Source organism: Dipodomys merriami, unplaced genomic scaffold (assembly GCF_024711535.1).
Source record: "Dipodomys merriami isolate MVZ:Mamm:240054 unplaced genomic scaffold, mDipMer1.0.p SCAF_271, whole genome shotgun sequence".
Classification (NCBI taxonomy): domain Eukaryota; kingdom Metazoa; phylum Chordata; class Mammalia; order Rodentia; family Heteromyidae; genus Dipodomys; species Dipodomys merriami.
Window position 1 is genome coordinate 788,876 of NW_027204171.1, and position 23,902 is coordinate 812,777.

Consider the following 23,902-nt stretch of genomic DNA (forward strand, 5'->3'; position numbering starts at 1 on the left):
GTACCACCAGTCATGTAGTACATACATGCATGCATGCTATATATATATATATATATATATATATATATATATATTCAAATTTGAGAAACAAAAACACATTAATTCTGAGCGTTAGTGAGTGCATTATATAGCTCAGTGGATGTGGAGATGCTCTCATCTAGCCCTGTATTTTTGTCTGCTGTTTAAATTGTTGTGCGATCTGTAAGTATTTCCTCCCTTAATTTTGTGAAATTAAGGACATGGTCTCAAAAAGCAAGGCAAAGGTTATTGTGCTTAATTTAGGTGATAAAGTGAAAACGTTAGATTTGTTGAAGGGTGCCAGTGTCTTCAACAGAAGCTGGGCAGTGTTATGGGAAAATGAATCCACAGTGCAGCACTGAACTCTGAGCACTGAGCATGCACCGTTCGTCTTCTGTAGTGTTCTCCTTGGGACAGAGGCCCACAGATACCAATGGTCTACTGTAGTTGGAAAGTCTTGAACAAATATTACCTATAACTAGCTTCTTTTCCCTGATTCTGAGTTTGACTCATTGGTATTGTCTCTTTAGAAATAATTGAAATATGAGGTGGAGCCTCCTGCAGTTCTGGGGGGGTAAAGATACTAAACTAAGATAGCCACTTCTCATGTTGTTCAGGTTGATAACAGGGACAATGCTAAGAAGAAGACACCTGCTTCTGCCTTCACATCTAATAACCAAGTGTCCTGCCCACTGTGTGACCGCAGCTTCCCACGTTCAAAGATCGAGCAGCATGCCATGTACTGCAATGGTCTGTTGGATGAAGACAAAGATAATAATTCACCAGGTAAGCAGACTCTTACTTTCTTTGTGTAGTAGTTTGCAATCCTGTACAGTATGATGCAGGGGAAACCGACTGCTCTCTTCAAAATTAAAAGTTATTTTATTTTGTTTTGCTTTTTTCTTTTCCCTAGGATTTGAATACAGAGCCTTATACTTTGTAACTAGGCACTCTACTTCTTGCTTTTTTGCTTTAGGTAGTTTTTGTTTTTTTGCTCAAGGCTGGCCTTGGACCACAATCTTTTTACCTATACTGGGATTATAGGTACCCACTGCAACATCCAACTTTGTTGTTGAGATGAAGTTTTGCAAACTTCTGTCCTAAATGAGATCCTTCCAGTCTTAGCCTTCTAAGTTGTTGGAATTACAAGCAGGCATCATCATGCCTGGCGTATTGTTTTCTATCCAGTATTGTTTGTGTTTGTGTATTTGTTGTTTTTTTGTGCCACTGCTGGGGCTTGAACTCATGGCCTGGGTGCTGCCATGGCCTTGAGCTGGTTTGCTCATGGCTAGCAGTCTTAACACTTAACACCAGATCTACTTTCCGCTTTTTGGTGGTTAATTGGAGATAAGAGTCTCACAGGGCTGGCTATGAGCTCTGATCCTCAGATCTCAACTTCCTGAGCATGAGCAACAGCACACAGGGCTGGTTTTTGTGTTCTTTATTACTTCTAGTAAATGTACCATTTGGCTTATGTATGTCTCAGGAGAAAGTGTGTATGTATATGTGTGTGTAGGTATTGAGGCTTGAACTCAGGACTTTGAGCTGTCTCTCTTTTCTGCTCAGGGCTGATGCTCTGCCACTTGGCCACATGTTCAGTTCCACCTTTTTGCTAATTAATTGGAAATAAGAGCCTTAAGAATTTGTCTTCCTGGCTGGTTCTGAATGGCAGTACTCAGATCCCTGTCTCCTCAGCAGCTAGGATTAAATGTGTGAGCCACCAAAATCGGGCTGTTTCCTCTTAACATTTAACTTACTCACTGCTATCTGACCATCAAAGCCAGTACAATCCAATGTGGCTCAAATTTCAACTTGCTTATTCAAATATTGAGGCTGTGTCCTAGACTTGCCCAATTTTTCATTAAAAGTAAGTTGTTATTGTTTTGTTGTTGTTGTTTTTTAAACCAATATTGAGGTTTGAACTCAAGGCCTCACACTTGCTCAGTTTGCTTACTCAGCCGGTGCCTTGTCACTTAAGCCAGGCCTCCAGCCTATCTTTTTGCTGGTTTGTTGGAGATAGAATCTCTCAGACTTTTCTGCCTGGATTTGACTTTAAACTACAGTCCTCCAGATCTCACCCTCCTGAGTAGCTAGGATTACAGGTGTTAGTCCCTAATCTGGGTTTCTTGTGGTTTTATTTTAGTAGAAATTTTACCCACAGACAGCAGCTGGAAAATATCCCTAGTTTATATTCATGTCCTACATGTCTGCTGAGTTACCCTGGAGCTATTGGTTTATCTCTGTAGAGGTTAGAACCAGTGTAAGATACTGACCAAGAAAAACTTATTAGGGGGCTGGGAAGGTGGCTCAGTGGTAGAGCACTTGCCTTGCATGCTCAAGGCCCTGGGTTCGATTCCTCAGCACCACATAAGAAAAAAAGCCGGAAGTTGAGCTGTGGCTCAAGTGGTAGAGCACTAGCCTTGAGCTGAAGAGCTGAGGGACAGCGCCCAGGTCCAGAGTTCAGGCCCCACTACCGGACCCAAAAAAAAAAAGAAAAGAAAAAGAAAAACTTACTAATCACATCCTTGACTCCCACCTGGATCCTACCTATCTATTCTCCTTCCTTTCTTCCCTCCCTCCCTCCCTCCTTCCCTCCTCCTCCCCCTCTCTCTTCAGTTCACTGTTTTCACTGGATCCTTTATCTATCTATCTATCTATCTATCTATCTATCTATCTATCTATCTATCTATCTATCTATCGCTTGAACTCTGGGCCTGGGTGCTGTCCCTGAGCTCTTCAGCTCAAGGCTAGCATTCTACCACTTGAGTCTCCGTGCTACTTCCTGTTTTCTGGTGGTTTATTGGAAATAAGAGTCTCACAGACTTCCCTGCCCTGGCTGGCTTTGAACCGTGATCCTCAGATCTTAGCCTCCTGAGTAGCTAGGATGACAGGCGTGAGCCACCGGCAGATCCTGCCTTTCTATGATTTTAACCTCTAAATACAATTGTGTCATTAGAGCTAGCTGACTATGGTCCAGCTCTTAGATAGCTCTTAGGTAATTAGAAGTGTTAAGGCATTCTTAGTGTTGCTTACTTTCCATAACTTAGATGTATTTACATATGCAATTAGTAGTTGTGAAATTTTGAATGTTAAAATTGCCAGAGGCAGGCAGGCATGGTATTGCATCTTGTAATCCTAGATACATGAAGGAGGATCAAGGTCTGAGGCCATGCTTGCATAGAAACATAAAACCTTACCTGAAAAACACTAAAGCAAAAAAAGGGCTAGAGTTTATGTGTAACTCAGATGGTACAGTACCTGCCTCATTAGCATGAGGTCCTGAGTTCAAACCCTAGTACTGCCAAAATAAAAAGTTAAAATTGCCAGAAAGGTATATGTTCCTTCATTTTCCTAAAGTAGTGTATGTCTTAGTGTTCTCTGTTTGTTTCTTTGGGTATTTTTTGCTTTTTGTTTTTTGTTTTTTTTTGGTCAGTGGTGGGGCTTGAACTCTGGGCCTGGGCGCTGTCCCTCAGCTCTTCAGCTCAAGGTGAGTGCTCTACCACTTGAGCTACTTGCCACTTCCATTTTCTGGTGGTTAATTGGAGATAAGAGCTCAGATGAGCACTGGTGGCTCATGCCTGTCATCCTAGCTACTCAGGAGACTGAGATCTGAGGATTGCAGTTCAAAACCAGCCTAGGCAGGAAAGTCCATGAGACTCTTGTCTCCAGTGAACCACCAGAAAACCAGAAGTGGCACTGTAGCTTAAATGGTAGAGTACTAGCCTTGAGCTGAAGAGCTGAAGGACAGCGCTCAGGCCCAGAATTCAAGCCCCGTGACGACAAAAAAAAAAAAAAAAAGAGAGAAAGTCCCATGGCCTTTGCTGCCCAGGCTGGCTTTGGGCTTTGGACCGTGATCCTCAGATCTCAGCCTCCTGAGTAGCTAGGATTACAGGCCTGAGCCACCAGCATTGGGAAGCATTTTTTCTCTTGTGCCAGTCCTGGGGTTTTGAATTTAGGGCCTGGGCCTTGTCCTGGGCCTTTTTTTTTTTTTTTTTTTTTTAGTTGCAGGGCTTGAACTCAGGGTCTGGACACTATCCCTGAGCTCTTTTGCTCAAGGCTAGCACTTTTATCACTTTGAACCACAGTGCCACTTGTTTTCTGGTGGTTCATTGGAGATAAGAGACTTACAGAGACTTTTCAGCTTGAGCTAGCTTCAAACTACAATCATCAGATCTCTCTCAGCCTCTTGAGTAGTTAGGATTAGTGGCCTGAGCCACTGGCATGCAGTTTAGCATTACAATTTTTAGAAAAATAAAGTTGAGGACCAAAATCTGGTAATCAATTCTGTGTATTGAGAGAGTATTGAAAGTCTGGGTTCTTTATGTTTGTTTGTTTTTATTTTGGCAGTATTAGTATTTGAATGTAGGATCTTGGTGCTTACCGAGCAGGTGCTCTACCACTTGAGCCATACCACCAGCCCTTTTTGCTTTAGTTATTTTTTCCAGTAGGGTCTGGCTCATGTTTATGCCTGGATAACGTTGAACTGTGATCCTCTTATTTATGCTCCTTGCATAGCTTGGGTTGATAAGCATATGCCACCATACCCTGCTTTTTACTAATTGAAATGTGGACTTTTAAGGACTTCTTTGTCCAGGTTCACCTTGAACTGCTGTCTTTCCAATCTTTACCTCCCAATTAGCTAGGATTACAGTTATGAGCCAACATGCTTCGCTTTAGTGTTTTGGGTTTTTTTTTTTCTTTCTTCTTCTTTTTTTGGTCATGTCTCGCTTTTGCCTGAACTAACCTTGGATCTTAGTCTTCCCTATCTTCATCTCCCCAATAGCTAGGATTACAGATGTGAACCACCAAGCCTGGCTAGATGGCAGTTTTTTGTGCCAGTACCAAAGCTTTGGCTTGGGACCTTGCCTTCTTACTTGGCTTACTCACTCATGGCTGGTTCTCTACCACTTGAGTCATGCCTCCAATCCTGCCTTTTGCTGGTTAATTTGAGATGATGTCTCAGATTTTCTGCTGGAGCTAGCTTTGAACCAGAATCCTCCAGAGCTCATCTTCCTGAGTAGCTAGGATTATAAGTATGAGTCACTGGTACCCAGCTTAGATGCAGTTTTAATTTGACATAGCTCTTATTCTGTATTTTTTTTTTTTTTTCTGTTGAGAATTCCGGTGACTAAAAAGAATTTTGAGACGGAGCATTTGACCAGAGTGAGAAGAGACTACCTCACCAAGCATACTTACACAGCTGGTATTAGTCATCGGAGTCATTTTCAGCCCTTAGGTCCAGAAATAAATGAGTTCTAAAAGCTGAATGTCCCTTTAATGTCCCTTTGAGCTGTAGAAGCAGTTGACCTCTTTGAGGGCAGAATTAATAGGTAAGAAGTAACACAGGGTAACTGGTACTGACACTTCCCATACTGAACTATGCTTGCTTGTGTCTAAATAGGAAACTTTGTTATTTGTTATTGTCAGATATCTTTCAGTTACATGATACTTGCTTTTGAACTATTTCTTTTCTTTTTTGGGGGGGGGTGGGGTCCGGTTGTGGGGCCTGAACTCTGGGCCTGGGCGCTGTCCCTCAGCTCTTCAGCTCAAGGCTAGCACTCTACCACTTGAGCCATAGCGCCACTTCCGGCTTTTTTCTTTTTGCTTATGTGGTGCTGAGGAATCGAACCCAGGGCCTCAGGTATGCAAGGCAAGCACTCTACCACTGAGCCACCTTCCCAGCCCTGAACTATTTCTTACTAGAATGTAGTGCAGAAACTCACAGCCGCAAATACTTGCTATTGAAATGATTTGGGTTTGCTTCTGAATTTTCTCAGACTAGATATAAACATATGTTATCAGAATCAGATTGTTCTTCTGGAACTTGTTAAGCTGAGAGACACACTACTATCATCATGTGTTCATGTTCTCCCTATTTTGTGGTATCCAGGACCAACAGTGACCTTGCCAGCAGTGACCTTGTCTAATGCTGCTGTAATGGATTTGCATTCAGGATCTGTGGACTTTTCATATGTTATAGATGTAAATGTCTTTTCTGTTATAATGGGAAGTCCTATTTTTTTTGGTACCATATGTCTTATAGTTCTGATCCTAATTTCTCAGACCTCTGGAAAGATCAGCTGTATCCTGAATAACACTTTTTTTTGTTGCTGTTGGTTGTGGGTCTGGGCACTGTCCCTGAGCTCTTCAGTTCAAGGCTAGCATTCTACCACTTGATCCACAGTGCCACTACTGGTTTTCTGGTGGTTTATTGGAGATAAGAGTCTCAAGGTCTTGCCTGCCCTGGCTAGCTTTGAACTGCGATCCTCAGCCTCCTGAGTAGCTAGGATGACAGGCGTGAGCCACCAGCACCTGGCCGGTCACACTTTTTATTAGGACATTTGCTTTATACTATCTAGACTATTACATGCTTTTCTTTTTTTTTTGGTCGTGGGCTTGAACTCTGGGCCTGGGTGCTGTCCCTCAGCTATTCAGCTCAAGACGAGTGCTCTACCACTTGAGCCACTGCGCCATTTCCCATTTTCTGGTGGTTTATTGGGGATAGGAGTCTCACAGACTTTCCTGCCTGGGCTGGCTTTGAACCACAGTCCTCAGATCTCAGCCTCCCAAGTAGCTAGGATTACAGGCATGAGCCACCGGCGCCTGGCTAGAATATTACATTCTTTTCAATGACATCTTGTCCACCTAGAACCAGATTTCTTTTCTCTATAAGTGATTCTTATAGACCTTTAATTTATGCAAATATGTACCGAACACTGTTTTGTCTTTTAATGCTGGTGGTAAGCTGAATGTGGATTACTAAAGAAATTTAAGACAAGATTTCTGCCATAAAGGAGCTTGCAGAAAATAAACATCAGGGAAATAAACATTCAAGTTAGAAATTTATTACAAAAAATGCAAAATGAATATCCCTGAAGAAGAGGTACAAAGGGAGAGAGAAGGCAGTTCGGGGGTGTTTTGTGGAGGGTGGGCTTTGCTGGACTGTTAAAACTGTGGCTTGATAAACTCACAGGGGTGCAGAGGGCCTTGTAGGTCCTAATGAACAGCTTTCTCTAAGAACATTAACTTGTTCACCTAGATCACCCTCTCTGACCACATGTTAAGCCCTTTGATAACGTAGACCACCCTCTCTAATGATCTTAGGCCCTATGAGAGTGTGGAGCAATGACTTCTCACTGGAGCCATCCCATAATCTACTACTCATTCATGTTACGTTGGGAACAGAGTTTGAAGGTATGGGTAGGCTTGGGAAGTAGAGGAATTATGAGAATACCTGTTATGTATGTGTGTATAGTTGGTCCTCATTAAATCTTTTTTTTTTTTTTGCTGGTCCTGGAGCTTGAACTCAGGGCCTGGGCATTGTCTTTGAGCCTCTCTCTGCTCAAGGCTAGTGCTCTACCACTTGAGCTACAGTGCCACTTCCTACTTTTTCTGTTTATTTTGTACTGAGGAAATCGAATCCAGGGCTTCGTGCATGCTAGGTAAGCACTCTACCACTAAACAATATTCCTAGCCCTATCTTTTTTATTTTTTGGTTACCAGTACTGGGGTTTGAACTTAGGGCCTGGGCACTGTCCCTTAGTTTTTGCACTCAAGTATGGCAATCTACCACTTGATCCACAGCTTCACTTCTAGCTTTTTGGTGGTTAATTGACAATAAGAATCTCAGACTTTCTTGCTTGGGTTGACTTCAAACCTTGGTACTTATATTTCAGTTTACAAGTATCTAGATTTCAGGTGTGAACTACTCAGCCTCTGGCTAAACCTAGTCTCTTTTACTTGGTTTCCCCCTCAGCTTGCTTATGGTCATCTTTCTTGTCAAAGACAGTTAACTGATTATTTCTTATTCTTCTCAGCTCTATGACTGGAGACAGAGGCCAGATCCACAGCCTAATTTCTAAACCTTTTGTTGAAGGAGTCTTATACTACAAGAAGGGAAAGTTATTCTTTTTTGTTGTTGTCATTGTTGGTGGTGGGGCTTGAACTGTAGGCCTGAACACTGTCCCTAAGCTCTTCAGCTCAAGCCTAGCACTCTACCACTTGAGCCACAGTGCCATTTCCAGCTTTTTCTGTTTTAAGTGGTGATATGGAATCAAACCCAGGGCCCTCATGCATCTGAGGCAAACACTCTACCACTGAGCCATATCAGCCCCCGAAAAGTTATTCTTGAAGCCACATAACCTAGTCTGAAGACTATGAATCCACTTCCTAAGGGTAGAATAGGAGAGGTTTTCCCTCTCAGTTAAGTATCCAGCTTTCCCCTCCTTCCTCTTTTCCCCTGAAGCTGATCCTAGACATGCTTGGTTTGACTGTGTAAAAGAAATAGTAATTAGAGTCATTTACATGAAGTGTCTCCCATTTATGCCTAGTTACCGTGCAGCACAATAACAATTATGCATATCATTAAATATGTGTCTGATTAACTTTGCTGTAAGTTTTATTTGATTATAATACTACACTGTGGTTAAGTTGGCTTGTCTGCTCAGTTTGCTCAATGATATGGCTAATCAGAACTCTGAAAAAAAAAAAACAGAAGGAATGTTCTTTTAAGACATTGTTGGAGGGGCTAAGAATTGGAAAGTTGGTTTAGACTGGAACCAAAAGCAAGATGCCTTTAAACTTTGTTGAAGTTGAACAAAATAAATGTCAGGAAATAGGTACTTGAAGGGAGTGGGGCAAGGAGAGAAGAGCAGACAATGAAGAGAAGAAGTGGGGAGAATGTAGTTAATGTCTATCCCACAAATTTAAGAACAGTGAGGAAAGGGGTGGACCGGGAGGGATAGATGGGTGAGCATGATGAAAGGGTGTAGTATAGATGAGATGTAGTTATAGACTGCTTTGTTAAATGGTAGCTCCTTTTTATCACCACTTAAAGATAATAATAAAATAAGAATATTAATGTAAAAAAAACCCCACACTCCAAACCCCTTTTTTCCTGGGAACTGCATTTTTATTCAGACATTTAGAAAGACTATAAAGCTTCCCATTTTCCCACTCAATACATATTGACTGATAGCTCCTATGTATCAGAAACAGTAAAGAGAATGTATATCAAGTCCCTATTGTTGCATGGGCTCACATTCTAATAGTGGTGGGCAGATAATGAAAAAATAAATAAACACCGTGTTAAGTTGTAATAAGTATATTGGAGGAAAAAAATAAAACAGAAAGAGAATTGAAGTAGCAGTTTAAAATAGGTGGTCAGGAAATTCACATTAAGAAGCTGGTATTTGAGCAGGGACCTAAAGGACGTGAGAGAATTTCAATGTGGGGAAGGAAAAAAAAAAAAAAAAAAACAGGCCTCAGAGAACGCAAATTCAAAGATGTAGGAGTGAGAGCAGGCAAAGGGTAGCTGGAGTGGATGGAGAATGAGAGAATCCGGGAGACCAGAGAGATAATTGGATATAGGACGTTGGCTCTTCCTCTGAGCAAGGACACAGCCATTAGAGGTATTTGAGCAAAGACTATTTAAGCAGAGGATCACACTAGCTACTGCATAAGACAGGAGATTATTGGGCTGGGCACCAGGGTGAAAGCCAGAAGAACAGTGAACATTTCATTCCTGGCAATATGATAGAGTGGAAGAAGTATGGGCTTGGGAACACATGGTCTGAAGTTTCAGCTGTAATATTTGCCAGTTAAGTAATAAGTTATCACTTCCAAGATCAGATTCCTCATTTATAAAATTATTCTGATAATATCAGGATGGTTGCAATTCTGAGACATTTCTGTAAGGTATAGAGTGCTGCAGTGTACCTAGATGTTCAGTAAATGGCAGCTGCTATTATTACTGACTACTTTTTCCTCTCTACTTTTTCTGAGGTCTGTATATCTTTGGTGCTGATACATAAGGGATAAACTGTCAGCTGGGTAGCAAGGGGAAGATGAAAGGCAGAGAATAAGAGTCAAAGTGAGAAGAATGAGTTAGAGCTAGATCCCAGAGTTAGGGAAATTGTGGGCATTAACTGTGTACACTTTGGGCCTTGATGGAAGGTTGTGTCTTAGACATGGTATCACTTGCTGTACTTACCTTTCCAGGAAAATAATGACGAGTGGGTAGGTGAGTCTGAAGTAGAGAATCTTTTTAGCAATATGCCTGGAAGGTAATAAAAAACTAAGCCTAGAGTAGGCTCAATTTAGGTGATTCTACAAAGATCTGGTAAGGCCCCAGCATCTGCAGACAAGACTCATTTCTCACATTAGAAGCAGTTGGGCCTTTTCTGTTTTATATACCTCTATTTGCCTATCTGAAAGTAATTTGTACAACTATTCTGTCTTCTTGCTTGTATTAATGTGGCTTTTGTGGTACCCTGGATGATTAGATTAAGCATATTGCTATTGGCACCTAGCTGCTGAAGCGTTAACAATTGTGAAATAGAATAGGTTTAATAAAAATAACATGGATTTTGGCGACAGACTGACCTGGGGGGAGATATACAAGCACAGGCTTTGATCTCATTGAGATCATGCTTCAGTTGGGTAGATAAGATGTGCACATGAATAACTGTGATACAAGGTCACAGCGACTAAGGGATATACAAATAAAATCCCATGCTGTTTTGCAGGAAAATGTGATTAGACATTGAGAAAGAAGGGCATTCATAGAACAGAACAGTAGGCAGAAATAGAAAAATGGGAAGGGTGTACAGGAAATAGCAAGCAGTTCATTGTGGCTGTAGGACGAAACTTTGATTGATATTCGCTGCTTCTTTAGACCTCACATCTGTGATCCAGGAAGGAAGAAGGAGAAAGGGTAAATGGGTATGACTGCTGAGTTTGACTACTTTGAGCTGTTAGACTATAGATATAAAGTGCCTTTCAAAAGGCTTATATGTTGAAGGCTTGCTCCTCAGTTGGTAGATCCAGTTGTGATACTCCTTGGATCAAGGCGGGCGGGGGGGGGGGGTCTGTCCTAATCAGTGGATTCATCCACTGATGAATTCCTAATTTGAAGGCATTATTGGGAGGTGGAAGAGGTCTGGGCCTGAGTAGGGGCATGCCTTTGAAGGGGTTCTGTTCCCCGGCTCCTCCTGTTTCTCTCTATGTGTTTTCTGGCTGCCCATCAGTGAGCAATTATGCTCACCACACACACTCTTCTTCCCTGATGTTCTCTTCAACCCAGACCCAGAAATAATGGAGCTGGCTAGCCATGGATTATAACCTCTGAAGCTAAAGTCAAAATAAAGTTGTTTCTCTCAGGTATCTTTCCCTGAGGCCAAAGGCTGACTGACATACTCTCCTGAAATCTCATGGATTTGGGCTTATTCTAAATTGTGGTTGAGTTAAGTTACTTCTAAATTATTGCTTGTTTGGTTCTTATATATATGTTTATCTTTTTGTCTATAAAAATTGTTCTGTCTCAAGGTTATTGACTTATTACTTGTATAGTGATTCAACTTAAGTTTTTTCATATCTTGCTATTTGGGAAGTATACTCAATGATAGGAGTGAGGAGGGGAACCTTCCGGCGCGGGGGTGGAGGGGCGAGGGGGTATCTCACTCTTCAGCCCAAGGCGAGCGCTGTACCGCTTGAGCCACAGCGCCACTTCTGGTTTTCTAGTGGTTTTATTGGAGATAAGAGTCTCACGGACTTTCCTGCCTAGGCTGGCTTTGAACCGTGATCCTCAGATCTCAGCCTCCTGAATAGCTAGGATGACAGACTTGAGCCACTGGCGCCTGGCTAAGTTATAAATTATTTGCTTTTTGCCTCAAAGGTGCTTTCCAGGATATTTCTATTCACCCATCAGTTCTCTGCACATTTCCAGATTTATGCAGCTTGGGGCAGCAGTCCTCTTCTTATGTGAACACTGTCAAAGCTTTATTTCTTGAAGCAGAAGCAGTGCTGATCCTGCAGAAAGATCTAATCAGTGTGAACAGAAGTGGTACTGATACAGGAAAAAGAGCATTAGAATCCATGCAGTTAAAGGGGGAGGGTGGGCAGCAAGTAGAAAGAAGGAATTCATCACTATTGTGATAAGTGGAGGAAACTATAAAGTTGGGGGGAAGAGGAGGAGGAAGATGGGGAAGAGATGGAGGCCTGTTCCAGAGGTCAGTAGTTGCTAGATGCTCAAAGTGGTACGTTTAAAGGAATGAGACGTAGCTCCACAGCAACTGGGAATTTAAAACATGCATTTCTTTCCTGGATAGAAACGTAACAAATGAAAACAACGAGTGAAACCACCATATATATTCTAGTGTGCTTATATGTGATGGTGGTAGATAAACTCTGGAGCCCCATCTCCAAATATTGGGTTCTGCTATACATACAGATTTGATGTCCCCACTTTAAACTCTAAAATCTGACAAGCTCCAAAATCTGAAATTTTTTGAGCATCTAGATGATGCCACAAGTGGAAAATTCCACATCTGATCTCATAAGATGGGTCCCAGTCTAACCTCAGGCATATTAATGTGTTACATGAAATCACTCAGACTATGTGTATATGAAACACAAAGTCATTTCATATTTAGACTTGGGTCCTTTTTAAAAATTATCATATGCAAACAGTCCAAAATCTGAAATATTTTAAGATCTGAAACACTTCTGGTATCAAGCATTTGGCAAAAAGATACTCAGTGTGTGTGTCTGTGCATGGGTCTATCCATCCACCCACATCCTGTTTTATATTTGGCTCCTCCCCCAAGTTATAAGCATTTATCTAACATCTCGTACTATTAGAAATTCTTTATATTCACAGAAATACATATAATTTTACTTTATTTTTATATTTTAGTTGTGGGGCTTGAACTCTGGGCCCTGGGCGCTGTCCCTCAGCTCTTCAGCTTAAGGCTAGTGCTCTACCACTTGAGCCACAGCGCCACTTCCAGCTTTTTCTGTTTATGTGGTACTGAGGAACCCAGGGCCTCATGCATGCAAGGCAAGCACTCTACCACTGAGCCAACTTCCCAGCCCCTGCATATAATTTTAAGCTCCCAACATATTTTACTAATTGTACTTAATTCTTTGTTTTCATTATGGAAACTTGTTTTTTTTTTTTTTTTTTGTCGGTCGTGGGGCTTGAACTCTGGGCCTGGGCGCTGTCCCTCAGCTCTTCAGCTCAAGGCGAACACTCTACCACTTGAACTACAGCGCCACTTCCGGTTTTCTGGTGGTTTATTGGAGATAGGAGTCTCACGGTCTCTCCTGCCCGGGCTGGCTTTGAACCGCGATCCTTATATCTCAGCCTCCTAAGTAGCTAGGATTACAGGCGTGAGCCACCAGCGCCCAGCTTGGAAACTTGTTTTTTGACAGAGGAAACCAAAGTGATAGAAGCAACTTACAAAGCGAAATGCAGACATTCAAGAGAAGGCTGTGTTGATCATAGCATGGTACTGGGTCTCTTTTGTGTGTGTGCTGATACTGGAGCTTGAACTTAGGCCTTCAGGCTCTCGCTTCCATTTTTCACTCATAACTGATACTCTACAACTTGAGCCAGATCTCCAGTCTAGCATTTTTTTTTTGCTGGTTAATTAAAGATATGAGTGTCTTGGATTTTTCTGCCAGTGTTGGCTTTAAACCTCAATCCTCAGATCTCAGCCTCCTGAGTAGCTAGGCTTATAGACTTGAGTCACTGGTGCTCAGCTGGGCACTAGGTATTGTTAACCATAGAGATTTCTTCTAAGGGACTCTCCCTCCGCCTGCTCCCCCCTCCCCAAACTATTACATGATTTCTAGAAAGGCCATTATGTTGATTGAGTGCCAATGTTACCAGGTATAGAAATACGTCCTATCTTCTAACTAGTGAGTGAACTCTTAGGCTTTCCCTCCAGCCTTGAACTCTCTTCTTGGATGAATAATGTGGAAGCAGCTCTCCTCTCATCCACATGGTCTTAGATGTCTTCTAACAACTTTGAATCATTCGGTGGGACATTTCCTCGTGTCCGCTCCACTCTGGTGCATTAATAAAGGCACCGTTTGATGTGCCGTATGAAATGGTTGTCTCACTGCAGTCTGTGTCTTTGCTCTTCCTACCTTGTTCCTTTTATCACTGACCACTTTTACTTCAGCTACTCTGCTCCTGTGCCTTGATGTTGAAGAGTTAGGCTCTCACTGTCTCACTCTCAGTCTCGCTCTCTCTCTCTCCTCTCTCTCTCTTCCCACCCCTTCTCTGTCCTCTTCCCTCTCTCTTGTCGGTCTCTCCTAGAGTTTGAACTCAAGGCCTTCTCCTTGTAGGTACGGAACCACTTGAGCCATGCCCCTAAGCCTTTTGGTAAAAGGTCTTATTATCTGTGCTGATGTAGACCCTACTCCTCCTGTGTAGCTGGATGATAGGCATGCATTACTGAGCCCAACTGTTTATTGGTTAAGATGAAATCTTGGGAACTGTAGGTGTGAGCCACCAAGCCTGGCTTTACTCAGGATTTCTTTTTAGCAGTTTTCCTCTGTCACATATGCTTACTTCTTCCTTGAAAAATAAAATAGCTCATTTTAACACCTGAGTTAATACCCAAAGCATTATGTGTAAGAGGAATATTAGGAGCTGAAAACCATTTTAGAGAAATTCTCACCTCAGAATCTAGGTACACTTTTTAATTCAGGCTTCTAGAGCAGTTTAAGAAAGAAAAAAGTTCAAGGAGTTAATATTAGATCAGTGATACCCATTAGAATTATCTTAGAATCACGAAAGATGCTATAATTATCTAGAGTATAAGTATTGTTATCTTCATTTTACCATTGATAATGCCAGGCTGTTAGTAAGCCACAGAGCTGGGGCCTGAGCCCAAGTCACAGGATCAGAGTCAGCATTCTTTATTGCGCTGTTCCCTCTGCTTTGTCTGTATAGAGGTGAACATATGTGGGAAAGTTTGAGAGGACCATGAAGCCTCTCTCGGTTTCAGGAAGGCAGAGTACTAGAATCTTTGACCTCTAAGTGTAGACTTAGATAAGAGTCTCACAGACTTTCCTTGCTCAAGCTAGCTTCAAATCTCAATTCTCAGATCTCAGCCTTCTGAGAGGCTAGGATTTATTATTATTATTATTATTATTAATTGTTTTATTATTTGCCAGTCCTGGGTCTTGAACTCAGGCCCTGGGCACTGTTCCTGAGCTTCTTTTGCTCAAGGCTAGCACTCTACCACTTGAGCCACAGCGCCACTTCCAGCTTTTTCTGTGTATGTGGTACTGAGGAATGGAACCCAGGGCTTCATGCATGTTAGGCAAGAACTCTACCACTCAGCCACCTTCCCAGACCAAGAGGCTAGAATTATAGACATGCACCACCAGTGCCTGGCTAAGGTATTATTTTTATATTAAGTAAAAGATTTCATTTGTTCAATCTTCCCTGAATCATACCTAACATTAATCAACAGTGGTCACCACTTATAAGCACCTGCTATATATCAGGGCTATATTTTTGTTAGTTTTGTTTTCATCCTTGCAGGTTTTTTTGTTTTTTGTTTTTTGTTTGCCAGTCCTGGGACTTGAGCCCAGGGCCTGAGCACTGTCCCTGAGCTGCTTTTGCTCAAGGCTAATGCTCTACCACTTGACCCACAGCGCCATTTCCAACTTTTTATGTGTATGTGGTACTGAAGAATCAAACCCAGGGCTTTATGCGTGCTAGGCGAGCACTCCACCACTAAGCCACCTTCCTAGACCCTTTGCACAGTTGTTGTTGTTGTTGTTTTTAAGCAGATATTATTCCATCTTTGTAGAAGAGGAAACAGGCTTGACAGGGAAATGACTTTTCTATGATCACATCCTTGGAGAGAGTCAAGAGCTGAAATATAACTTGATTTAACTAAAAATGAATGCTCTGTACTCGAAAGCATCTTGCATTGAACAGATTTTAAAAACCAAAACAGTTTCAGAATATTAAATCTATGGTAGTCAATATATTGCTTATTGTGTACAGGGAGCATGGTAGCTCGCACTTACGATTCCCATACTAGGGGGAGGAGGCAGGCAGAGAGTTCAAGGCCAGCCTTAGCTACATAAGTGAGACCCTGTCTCAAACAAAACAAAACAATAATCTGTGGTAAAACTGTAAGTAAGAATAAAATAAAGCCAATCTGATTTGGAGAATGAAGGCTTTCCTGGGTGGGGTGGAAGTAGAAGACCACCATCAGAAAAGAAGCATAGCTAATCAGTGTTGGTAACGCTCTAGTTCTTAAATGAGTTCACACATTAGAGTCTTTTGTATGTATTACATTGTAAAGGTGTTTAAGGGATTTGCATGTTGTTTTATGTACTACTATCATCTGTTATATTTTCAGAAAAGCCTTGGCAATGCTTTTATTAGTAGAATTCAGACAAGTTTTTTTTTTTCTATATGAACCTCCTTTAGCATTGTCTACATTTAGGCTTTTGTGACAGTATATGATTTTGACTTGATTATCATTAATGATTCTTTAGAAAAAGACCTCTTAGGGATTTTTCCCCCCTAGATCCTTGTGTATTTGCCATGTGGCTTTCATGCCACTTTCTTTGGAAGACAGGTGGCAGTATAACTTGGATTATTATCTTGCAGAGGGACTTTTTTTTTTTTTGCCAGTCATCAAGGCTAGCGCTCTACCACTTGAGCCATAGTGCCATCTCTGGCTTTTTTTGTGTGTGGTACTGAGGAATCAAACCCAGGGCTTCATGCATGTGAGGCAAGCACTCTACCACTGAGCCAAATTCCCAGCCCTTGTACCTTTTTGTACCTTTTTAAAAAAATTTAATATTGAGAATTGAATCCAAGGCCTTGCAAGTGCTAGGTAAGCACTCTGCCACTGAGCTAGTGTCTCCTATTAGATTTTTACTTACAGAAAATTTCAAATTGAAATTTTGAATGGATTGGATTGAAAATTGAATGGATTGATAGCATCTTGATGACTTCTGTGTTTCAGCCAGTCAGCACATCTTTGCTCCATCTGCAGAGTCTCCATCCCAACCCTCTCCATTCAAATAGCTCATTATTTTACTGGGTAACCTCCCCCCCCCCCAATAGTAATAATACTATTATACCTAAAGAGTATCATCCTAATAGCTGCTCTGCTCAACTCTCCTTGAGCCTCATTTTTTTTCATAGTTATTGAATAAAGAAACAAGTTTCACATATTTTTGATGCTGAAGATTTGATGCTAAAACCAGGCACCGATGGCTCGCTCATGCCTGTAATCCTAACTACTACTTGGAGGCTGAGATCTGAGGACTGAGATTCAAAGCCAGCCTGGGCAGGAACATCCGTGAGACTCTTATCTCCAATGAACCACTGGAAAACCAGAAGTGGTGCTGTGGCTTAAGTGATAAGAGTGCTAGCCTTGAGTTGAAGAGCTGAGGGACAGCATCCAGGCCCAGAGTTCAAGCCCCACAACCGACGAAAAAAAAAAAAAAAAGATTTTGATGCTAATATCTTAGGCTGTCATAATTTATAGAAGAGCTAAACCCCAACAAAGTGTTTTTATGGTACTAGGGGTTGAACCAGGGCCTCACACTAGGGAGGTGCTTTACTATTTGAGCCACTCCCCCAGTTCAACAAGATTTTTTTTTCTCCTAAGACTAAGCCATTCATGATTTGTACATATATGTTTAAGACTCTTGGTGATGGGCATCTTTTCCTTTCTTTCTTTTTGTGCTGGTTGTGGGGCTTGAACTCAGGGCCTAGGCATTGTCCTGAAACTTTTCCACTCAAGGCTAGCACTGTACCACTTAAATTGCAGCTCCACTTCTGGCTTTTTTGGTGCTTGGTTGGGGATAAGAGTCTCACGGACTTTCTGCTTTGTCTGGCTTTGAACTTCAGTCTTCAGATCTCTGCCTCCTCCTCTAAGTAGCTAGAATTATAGGCATGAGTCACAAGTACCAAATTCTGCTCGAAGTCATTATGTAACCATAATTCTCCCTACCTCTCCATCTCTCAGATTACTGAAATTATAGGTGTGAGCCACCATGCCTGGCCTTAATTTTTTGTGTGTGGTACTAGAATTTTGAACTCAGAGCCTGTGCTTTTTAGGCAAACATTCTATCACTTGATCTACGTCCTCAAAACACCTTGAGTTTTGTAACTGGTGAGAGATTGGGGCAGTATATGTCATCTTTTACATAATGTTTCTTCCACTTAACATATGGTTTAGAGATTTATCCATGCTATTATACGTGTTAGTAGTTTTTTCCTGGCTAGAGATGAGTTCAGTAATATAGTACTTGCTAGCATGCACACTTCCAAAAATAAAAACATAAATAAGTAAATAAAATGTGTGTGCAGTTCCTTATATGAATATTCTAGTTCCTTTATTCTTTTTCATATCCGTAGATTTTTTTTTTCCTGTTAGGAAGAAAACTGCTTGAACATTCCTGTGCCAGTTGTATAGTGCACATGTATCTCTTGGATAGATAGCTAGGAATGAAATTGCAAGTTTAGATGACATGCCAAGCTTTCTTCCAGAATGATTGTACCATTTACATCCCTGCACAGCAGTATGTGAGCTAGTTGCTCAACATTGGTTCTTTGGGTTTCTACCCCACTAAAGCCTAGCCAATCAGCTAGGTACAGGTCATATAAATTTGTATTTCTCTGATAAGTAAGGGCATTTGAATACTGTTTTCCACATGACTGTTGAATTATTTGTGTATCGTTTTTGGAGCGTTGGTTCAAATATTTTGTCATTTAAAATATTGGATTGTTTGACTTTTATTATTGAGATGGAGGTTACTCCTATGTCCTGAATGCCAGATGTTATCAAATATGTATGCTGTACTAATATTTTCTTGTATACTGGGGCCTTCCTGTTACATTTCTTTTTTTTTTTGTCGGTCGTGGGGTGTGAACTCTGGGCCTGGGCACTGTCCCTCAGCTCTTCAGCTCAAGGCGAGCGCTCTACCACTTGAGCTACAGCGCCACTTCCGGTTTTCTTGTGGTTTATTGGAGATAGGAATCTCACGGTCTTTCCTGCCCCGGCTGGCTTTGAACCTCGATCCTCAGATCTCAGCCTCCTGAGTAGCTAGGATTACAGGCGTGAGCCACCAGCGCCCGGCTCCTGTTACATTTCTTAATGTCTCTATGAGCTCAAGTTTTAAGATAGCCTTTTTTTTTGGGGGGGGGGGTAGGTTGTGGGGCTTGAACTCTGGGCCTGGGCACTGTTCTGCCTGGGATCTTTTAACCATAATCCTCAGATTTCAGCCTCCTAAGTAGCTAGAATTACAGTCATAAGCCACCATAGTGCCTGGCTTATTTTATTTTTTAATTTATTTTTATTATCTTTAAGTAGTTGTACAAAGGTGTTATCAGTTTATAAGTATAGCGCATCATGATGGATGTCACCCTTTCATTGTTCTCCCCCTTCCCTTCCTTTCTTCTTTCCTTCCCCCCTCCCCCACCCCCTCCCCCTCCCCCTCCCTTTTTCCCTCTTCTTTCTTTCTTTCTTTCTTTCTTTCTTTCTTTCTTTCTTTCTTTCTTTCTTTCTTTCTTTCTTTCTTTCTTTCTTTCCTCTTTTCTTTCTTTTCTTTCTTTCTCTCTCTCTTTCCTTCCTTTATCTCTCTTTCTTTCTTTCTTTCTTTCTTTCTTTCTTTCTTTCTTTCTTTCTTTCTTTCTTTCCTCCCCTTCCCTCCCCTCCCCTCCCCTCCTCTCCCCTCCCTTCTCCTCCCCTCCCCTCCCCTCCCTTCTCCTCCCCTCCCCTCCCCTCCCTTCTCCTCCCCTCCCCTCCCCTCTCCGTTGGTCGTGGGACTTGAACTCTGGGCCTGGGCGCTGTCTCTCAGCTCTTCAGCTCAAGGCTAGCGCTCTACCACTTGAGACACAGCGCCACTTCCAGTTTTTTCTGCTTATGTGGTGCTGAGGAATCAAACCCAGGGCCTCATGAATGCAAGGCTACCACTCTACCACTAAGCCAGCTTCCCAGCCCTCTTTCTTTTCTCCTTTCCTTTCCTTATTTTTTCTCTTTTTTCTTTCTTTTCCCCTTCCCTCTCTTTCTCCCTCCCTTCTCCCTTCCCTCCTCCTTTCCCTCTTCCTTACCTCCTTCTTCCCTCTCCTTCCCCTCCCTTCCCTTCCGTTTCTTTCCCTTTCCTCCCCTCCTCTTTCCCCTTCCTTCCTTCCTTCCTTCCTTCCTTCCTTCCTTCCTTCCTTCCTTCCTTCCTTCCTTCCTTCCTTCCTCTCTTTCTCTTTCTTTCTCTATTTCTTTCTTTCTTTCCTTCCTTCCTTCCCTCCCTCCCTCCCTCCTCCCTGCCTGCCTGCCTGCCTTCCTTCCTCTCTTTCGTTCTTTCTTGTCCTGGGGCTTGAACTCAGGGCCTGGGTACTATCCCTGAGCTTCTTTTTGCTCAAGGATGGTGCTCTACCACTTGAGCCACAGCTCCACTTCCATCTTTTTTGGTGGATAAGAGTCTTACAGACTTAGCTGCCTAGGGTTGGCTTCCAACTGCGATCCTTAGATCTCAGCCTTCTGAGTAGCTAGGATTACAGGTGTGAGCCATCAGCACCTGCATCCCTCTCAGATCCTCAGGTCTCAGCCTCCTGATTAGCTAGCTTTATAAGCAGCAGCCACTGGCTCTGGCTTCTATCAGATTTTTTTTTTTAAACAAAATTCTTCAATCTATAATGTACTGAATAATTTAGTAGTCTCAGAAGTCACTTATCTAGATCATACTAGTACTTATATATTTATAGCTCAGTCAGTTTCTTTAGCAGCTGTAGTTTTTATTTAAGTAATTTGTCAGTATATCTAGAATTTTAAAATCATTTGTATCCTCTGACCCTTGAATTATAGTTTGGAGGTTGATTCTGAAGTAATTATCTATATTTAGATGGGGCTATGAAAAAGATGTTTCGTCAAAGCATCATTAATAACTATGAAAAATTTAAACAACCAGTATTCAAAAACAAGATGAAATACTATGCAAGAATAAAAGATAAATACAAAAAGAAACATAGCAAAGTGTTTGCCATAATTTAAGGAAAAGGAGGTTAGATTTAGAGTGCTTGTTTCTTCTTTATACCTTTTTATGTTACTGTTTTTTAAAATGAGCATGTACCACTTTTATAATTTAAAAAATTACTTACATATGTTGATACCCTAATCAAATACTGTATCTAGGTGATGAACAAAGCTAGTATGGAGCTTCCTAATGGGTTAGATCCACCTTAAAATCATGACAAGAATCAAGTCAGGCTATCATGATTCACATCTGTAAATCCTACCTACTCAGGAGGCTGAGGTCTGCAGGGTTATAATTTGGGTCCAGGCTGCAAAATAAACAGCAAAGAGCTGGGTTGGAGGCATGGCTCAAGTAGTAGAGCATCAACCAAGTAAGTAGCCTAGGTCCTAGTAAAAAGGAAAAAAGAAAAGAAAGGGAGGGAGGAAGAAAAAAGACAATCAGGTATGATGTACCTCCCAGTTGTATGAAATATGCAGTACCATCTATAATATGCAATACTCCTTTATATGTCAGTCTCGGCCTAGGTCCTCTCCCTGAGCATTTGTGCTCAAGGCTAATGCTTTATCACGTTAAACCACAGCAGCATTCCTGGCTTTTTAGTAGTTAATTGGAGAAAAGAATATCTTGGACTTTGCTGCCCAGGCTGGCTTTGAACTGCAATCAATCCTAAGTAGCTAGGATTACAGGTGTCAGCCACCAATGTTCAGCTATAATGTACTTGTGAAAAAAGTTTTGCTTTTTTTTTTTTTTTTTGGGTCAGTCGTGGGGCTTGAACTCTGGGCCTGGGTGCTGTCCCTCAGCTACTTCAGCTCAAGGCGAGCACTGAACCACTTGAGCCACAGCGCCACTTCCGGTTTTCTGGTGGTTTATTAGAGATAGGAGTCTCACAGTCTTTCCTGCCCAGGCTGGCTTTGAACTTCGATCCTCAGATCTCAGCCTCCTGAGTAGCTAGGATGACAGGCGTGAGCCACCAGCGCCCGGCTACTTTTTTTTTTTTTTTTTTTTAACTAAACTGAATCTCATCAAGTCTCAAATAGTATTAACAGTTTTCAGAAATTATTCAAGAACAGGGAAACATGTTAAAGATAGAAAAGGGTAAGATCTGAAAAATATAGAAAGGAATTTTCTGAAAAGAAAAAAAATCTCTTTAACAAAACATAATGGAAGAAAGGCAAGGTAATAACTGAAAAATTAAAAGATAATTAAGAGAGATATTAATCAAAATAATGCATAAACCTTGTTTGGACCCTGACTTAAGCAAACCTAATATGGATCCTGGTTTAATTTTCTAAAAACAAGAAAAATTAGCTCGATGCCAGTGGCTCATGTCTGTAATTCTAGCGAGTTAAGATTTGGGGATCTTAGTTCTGGGACAGTGCTCAGGCCCTGAGTTCAAGCCTCTACACACACACAGACACACACACAGACACACACAGACACACACAGACACACACACACACACACACACACACACACACACACACACACACACACACACACACACGGAAAGGAGGTTGCTGACTAGTATGAACAATGATACTGGCAAAAAACAGTGGATCTATTTTGTAAAAGCCCTTACCTTTTAGATATGTACATAGATGAAACTATGCCTAAAACTCCTTCAAAATGATCTGTGGTAGGGGATGAGACATAGAATATTTCATAAAATATATTTCTTTTTTTTTTTTTGTCGGTCGTGGGGCTTGAACTCTGGGCCTGAGCGCTGTCCCTCAGCTCTTCAGCTCAAGGCGAGCACTCTACCACTTGAGCTACAGCGCCACTTCCATTTCATAAAATATAAACAAAAACAGAACAAAACAAAAAACAAGCCTGTGAAAAGCAAACATTGAACTGTTACAGAGGCCTACATTGGGCTGAATCATAAGTGAATTTCTAAGTCCCTAAAATTCTCCTGAGTTCAGTCTCCAGTGCCGGCACACAAAACAACGTAGTGGTTCTTGATCTTTTGCTTCTATTTCACAAATAAGAATAGTGTGTTGTCTGGGAAGGTAGCCTAGTGGTAGATGCTTGCCTTGCATGCATGAAGCCGTGGGTTCGATTCCTCAGTACCACATGTACAGAAAAAGCCAGAAGTGGTGTTGTGGCTCAAGTGGTAGACTATTATCCCTGAGCAAATGAAGCTCAGGGACAGTGCCCGGGGCCTGAGTTCAAGCCCCAGGACTGGCAAAAAAAGAAAAAAGAAAAGAATAGTGTGTTTTTAGGAGCTTCATTTGTATGAACCCTTTTTCTTTTCTTTGAGATAGAAGCACTGCTAAACATCCATATATATATAGTATATGTGTATACAACACGTATATATGCTTATATATGCACACACACACACACACACACACACACACACACACACACAAAATTTTTCTTGTGTCTGTGTGTGTGTAAACTGGTCCGGGGGTTTGAATTCAGGGCCTGGACACTGTCCCTTAACTTTTAGCTCAAGGCGAGCGCTCTACCATTTGAGCCACTGCTTTACTTCCAGCTTTCTGGAGATAGAGTCTCATAGACTTTAACTGCCTGGGCTGGCTTTGAATTGTGATCCTCAGATCTTCTGAGTAGCTAGGATTACAGGCATGAGCCATTGGTGCTAACCATTGTATTGTTCTTACCGTCCCATTTGTCCTTTCTCTTTCCCCTTTCCCTTTTCATTTAGTTTTTCTTTTCTTTTCTTTTTTTCCTTCCTTCCTTCCTTCCTTCCTTCCTTCCTTCCTTCCTTCCTTCCTTCCTTCCTTCCTTCCTTCCTTTCCCTCCCTCCCTCCCTCCCTCCCTCCCTCCCTCCCTCCCCCCCTCCCTCCCTCCCTCCCTTCCTTCCTTCCTTCCTTCCTTCCTTCCTTCCTTCCTCTCTCTTTCTTTCTTCCTTTGTTTCTTTCTTTCCCTCCCTTCCTCCTTCCCTCCCTCCCTCCCTTCCCCCTTCCCCCTTTCCTCCCCCCCTCCCCATCCCCCTCCTCTTCCTCCTTCCCCCCTTTCCTCCCCCCTCCCTCTCCTCCTCCTCCTCCTCCTCCTCCTCCTCCTCCTCCTCCTCCTCCTCCTCCCCTCCCCCCTCCCTTTTTTTGTTCCTCTCCTGGGA

General features: G+C 41.9%; 1 protein-coding gene across 3 annotated transcripts in view; it reads left to right on the forward strand.

The window, feature by feature from the left end:
- Uimc1 (ubiquitin interaction motif containing 1) overlaps positions 1-23,902 on the forward strand; it is an 88,213-nt gene that overhangs the window by 48,411 nt on the left and 15,900 nt on the right. For all 3 annotated transcript variants that reach the window (XM_070036504.1, XM_070036506.1, XM_070036505.1), the window contains exon 10: positions 636-804. In XM_070036504.1, coding sequence (XP_069892605.1) covers positions 636-804 — 169 coding nt within the window. The remainder of the gene's footprint in view (positions 1-635; positions 805-23,902) is intronic.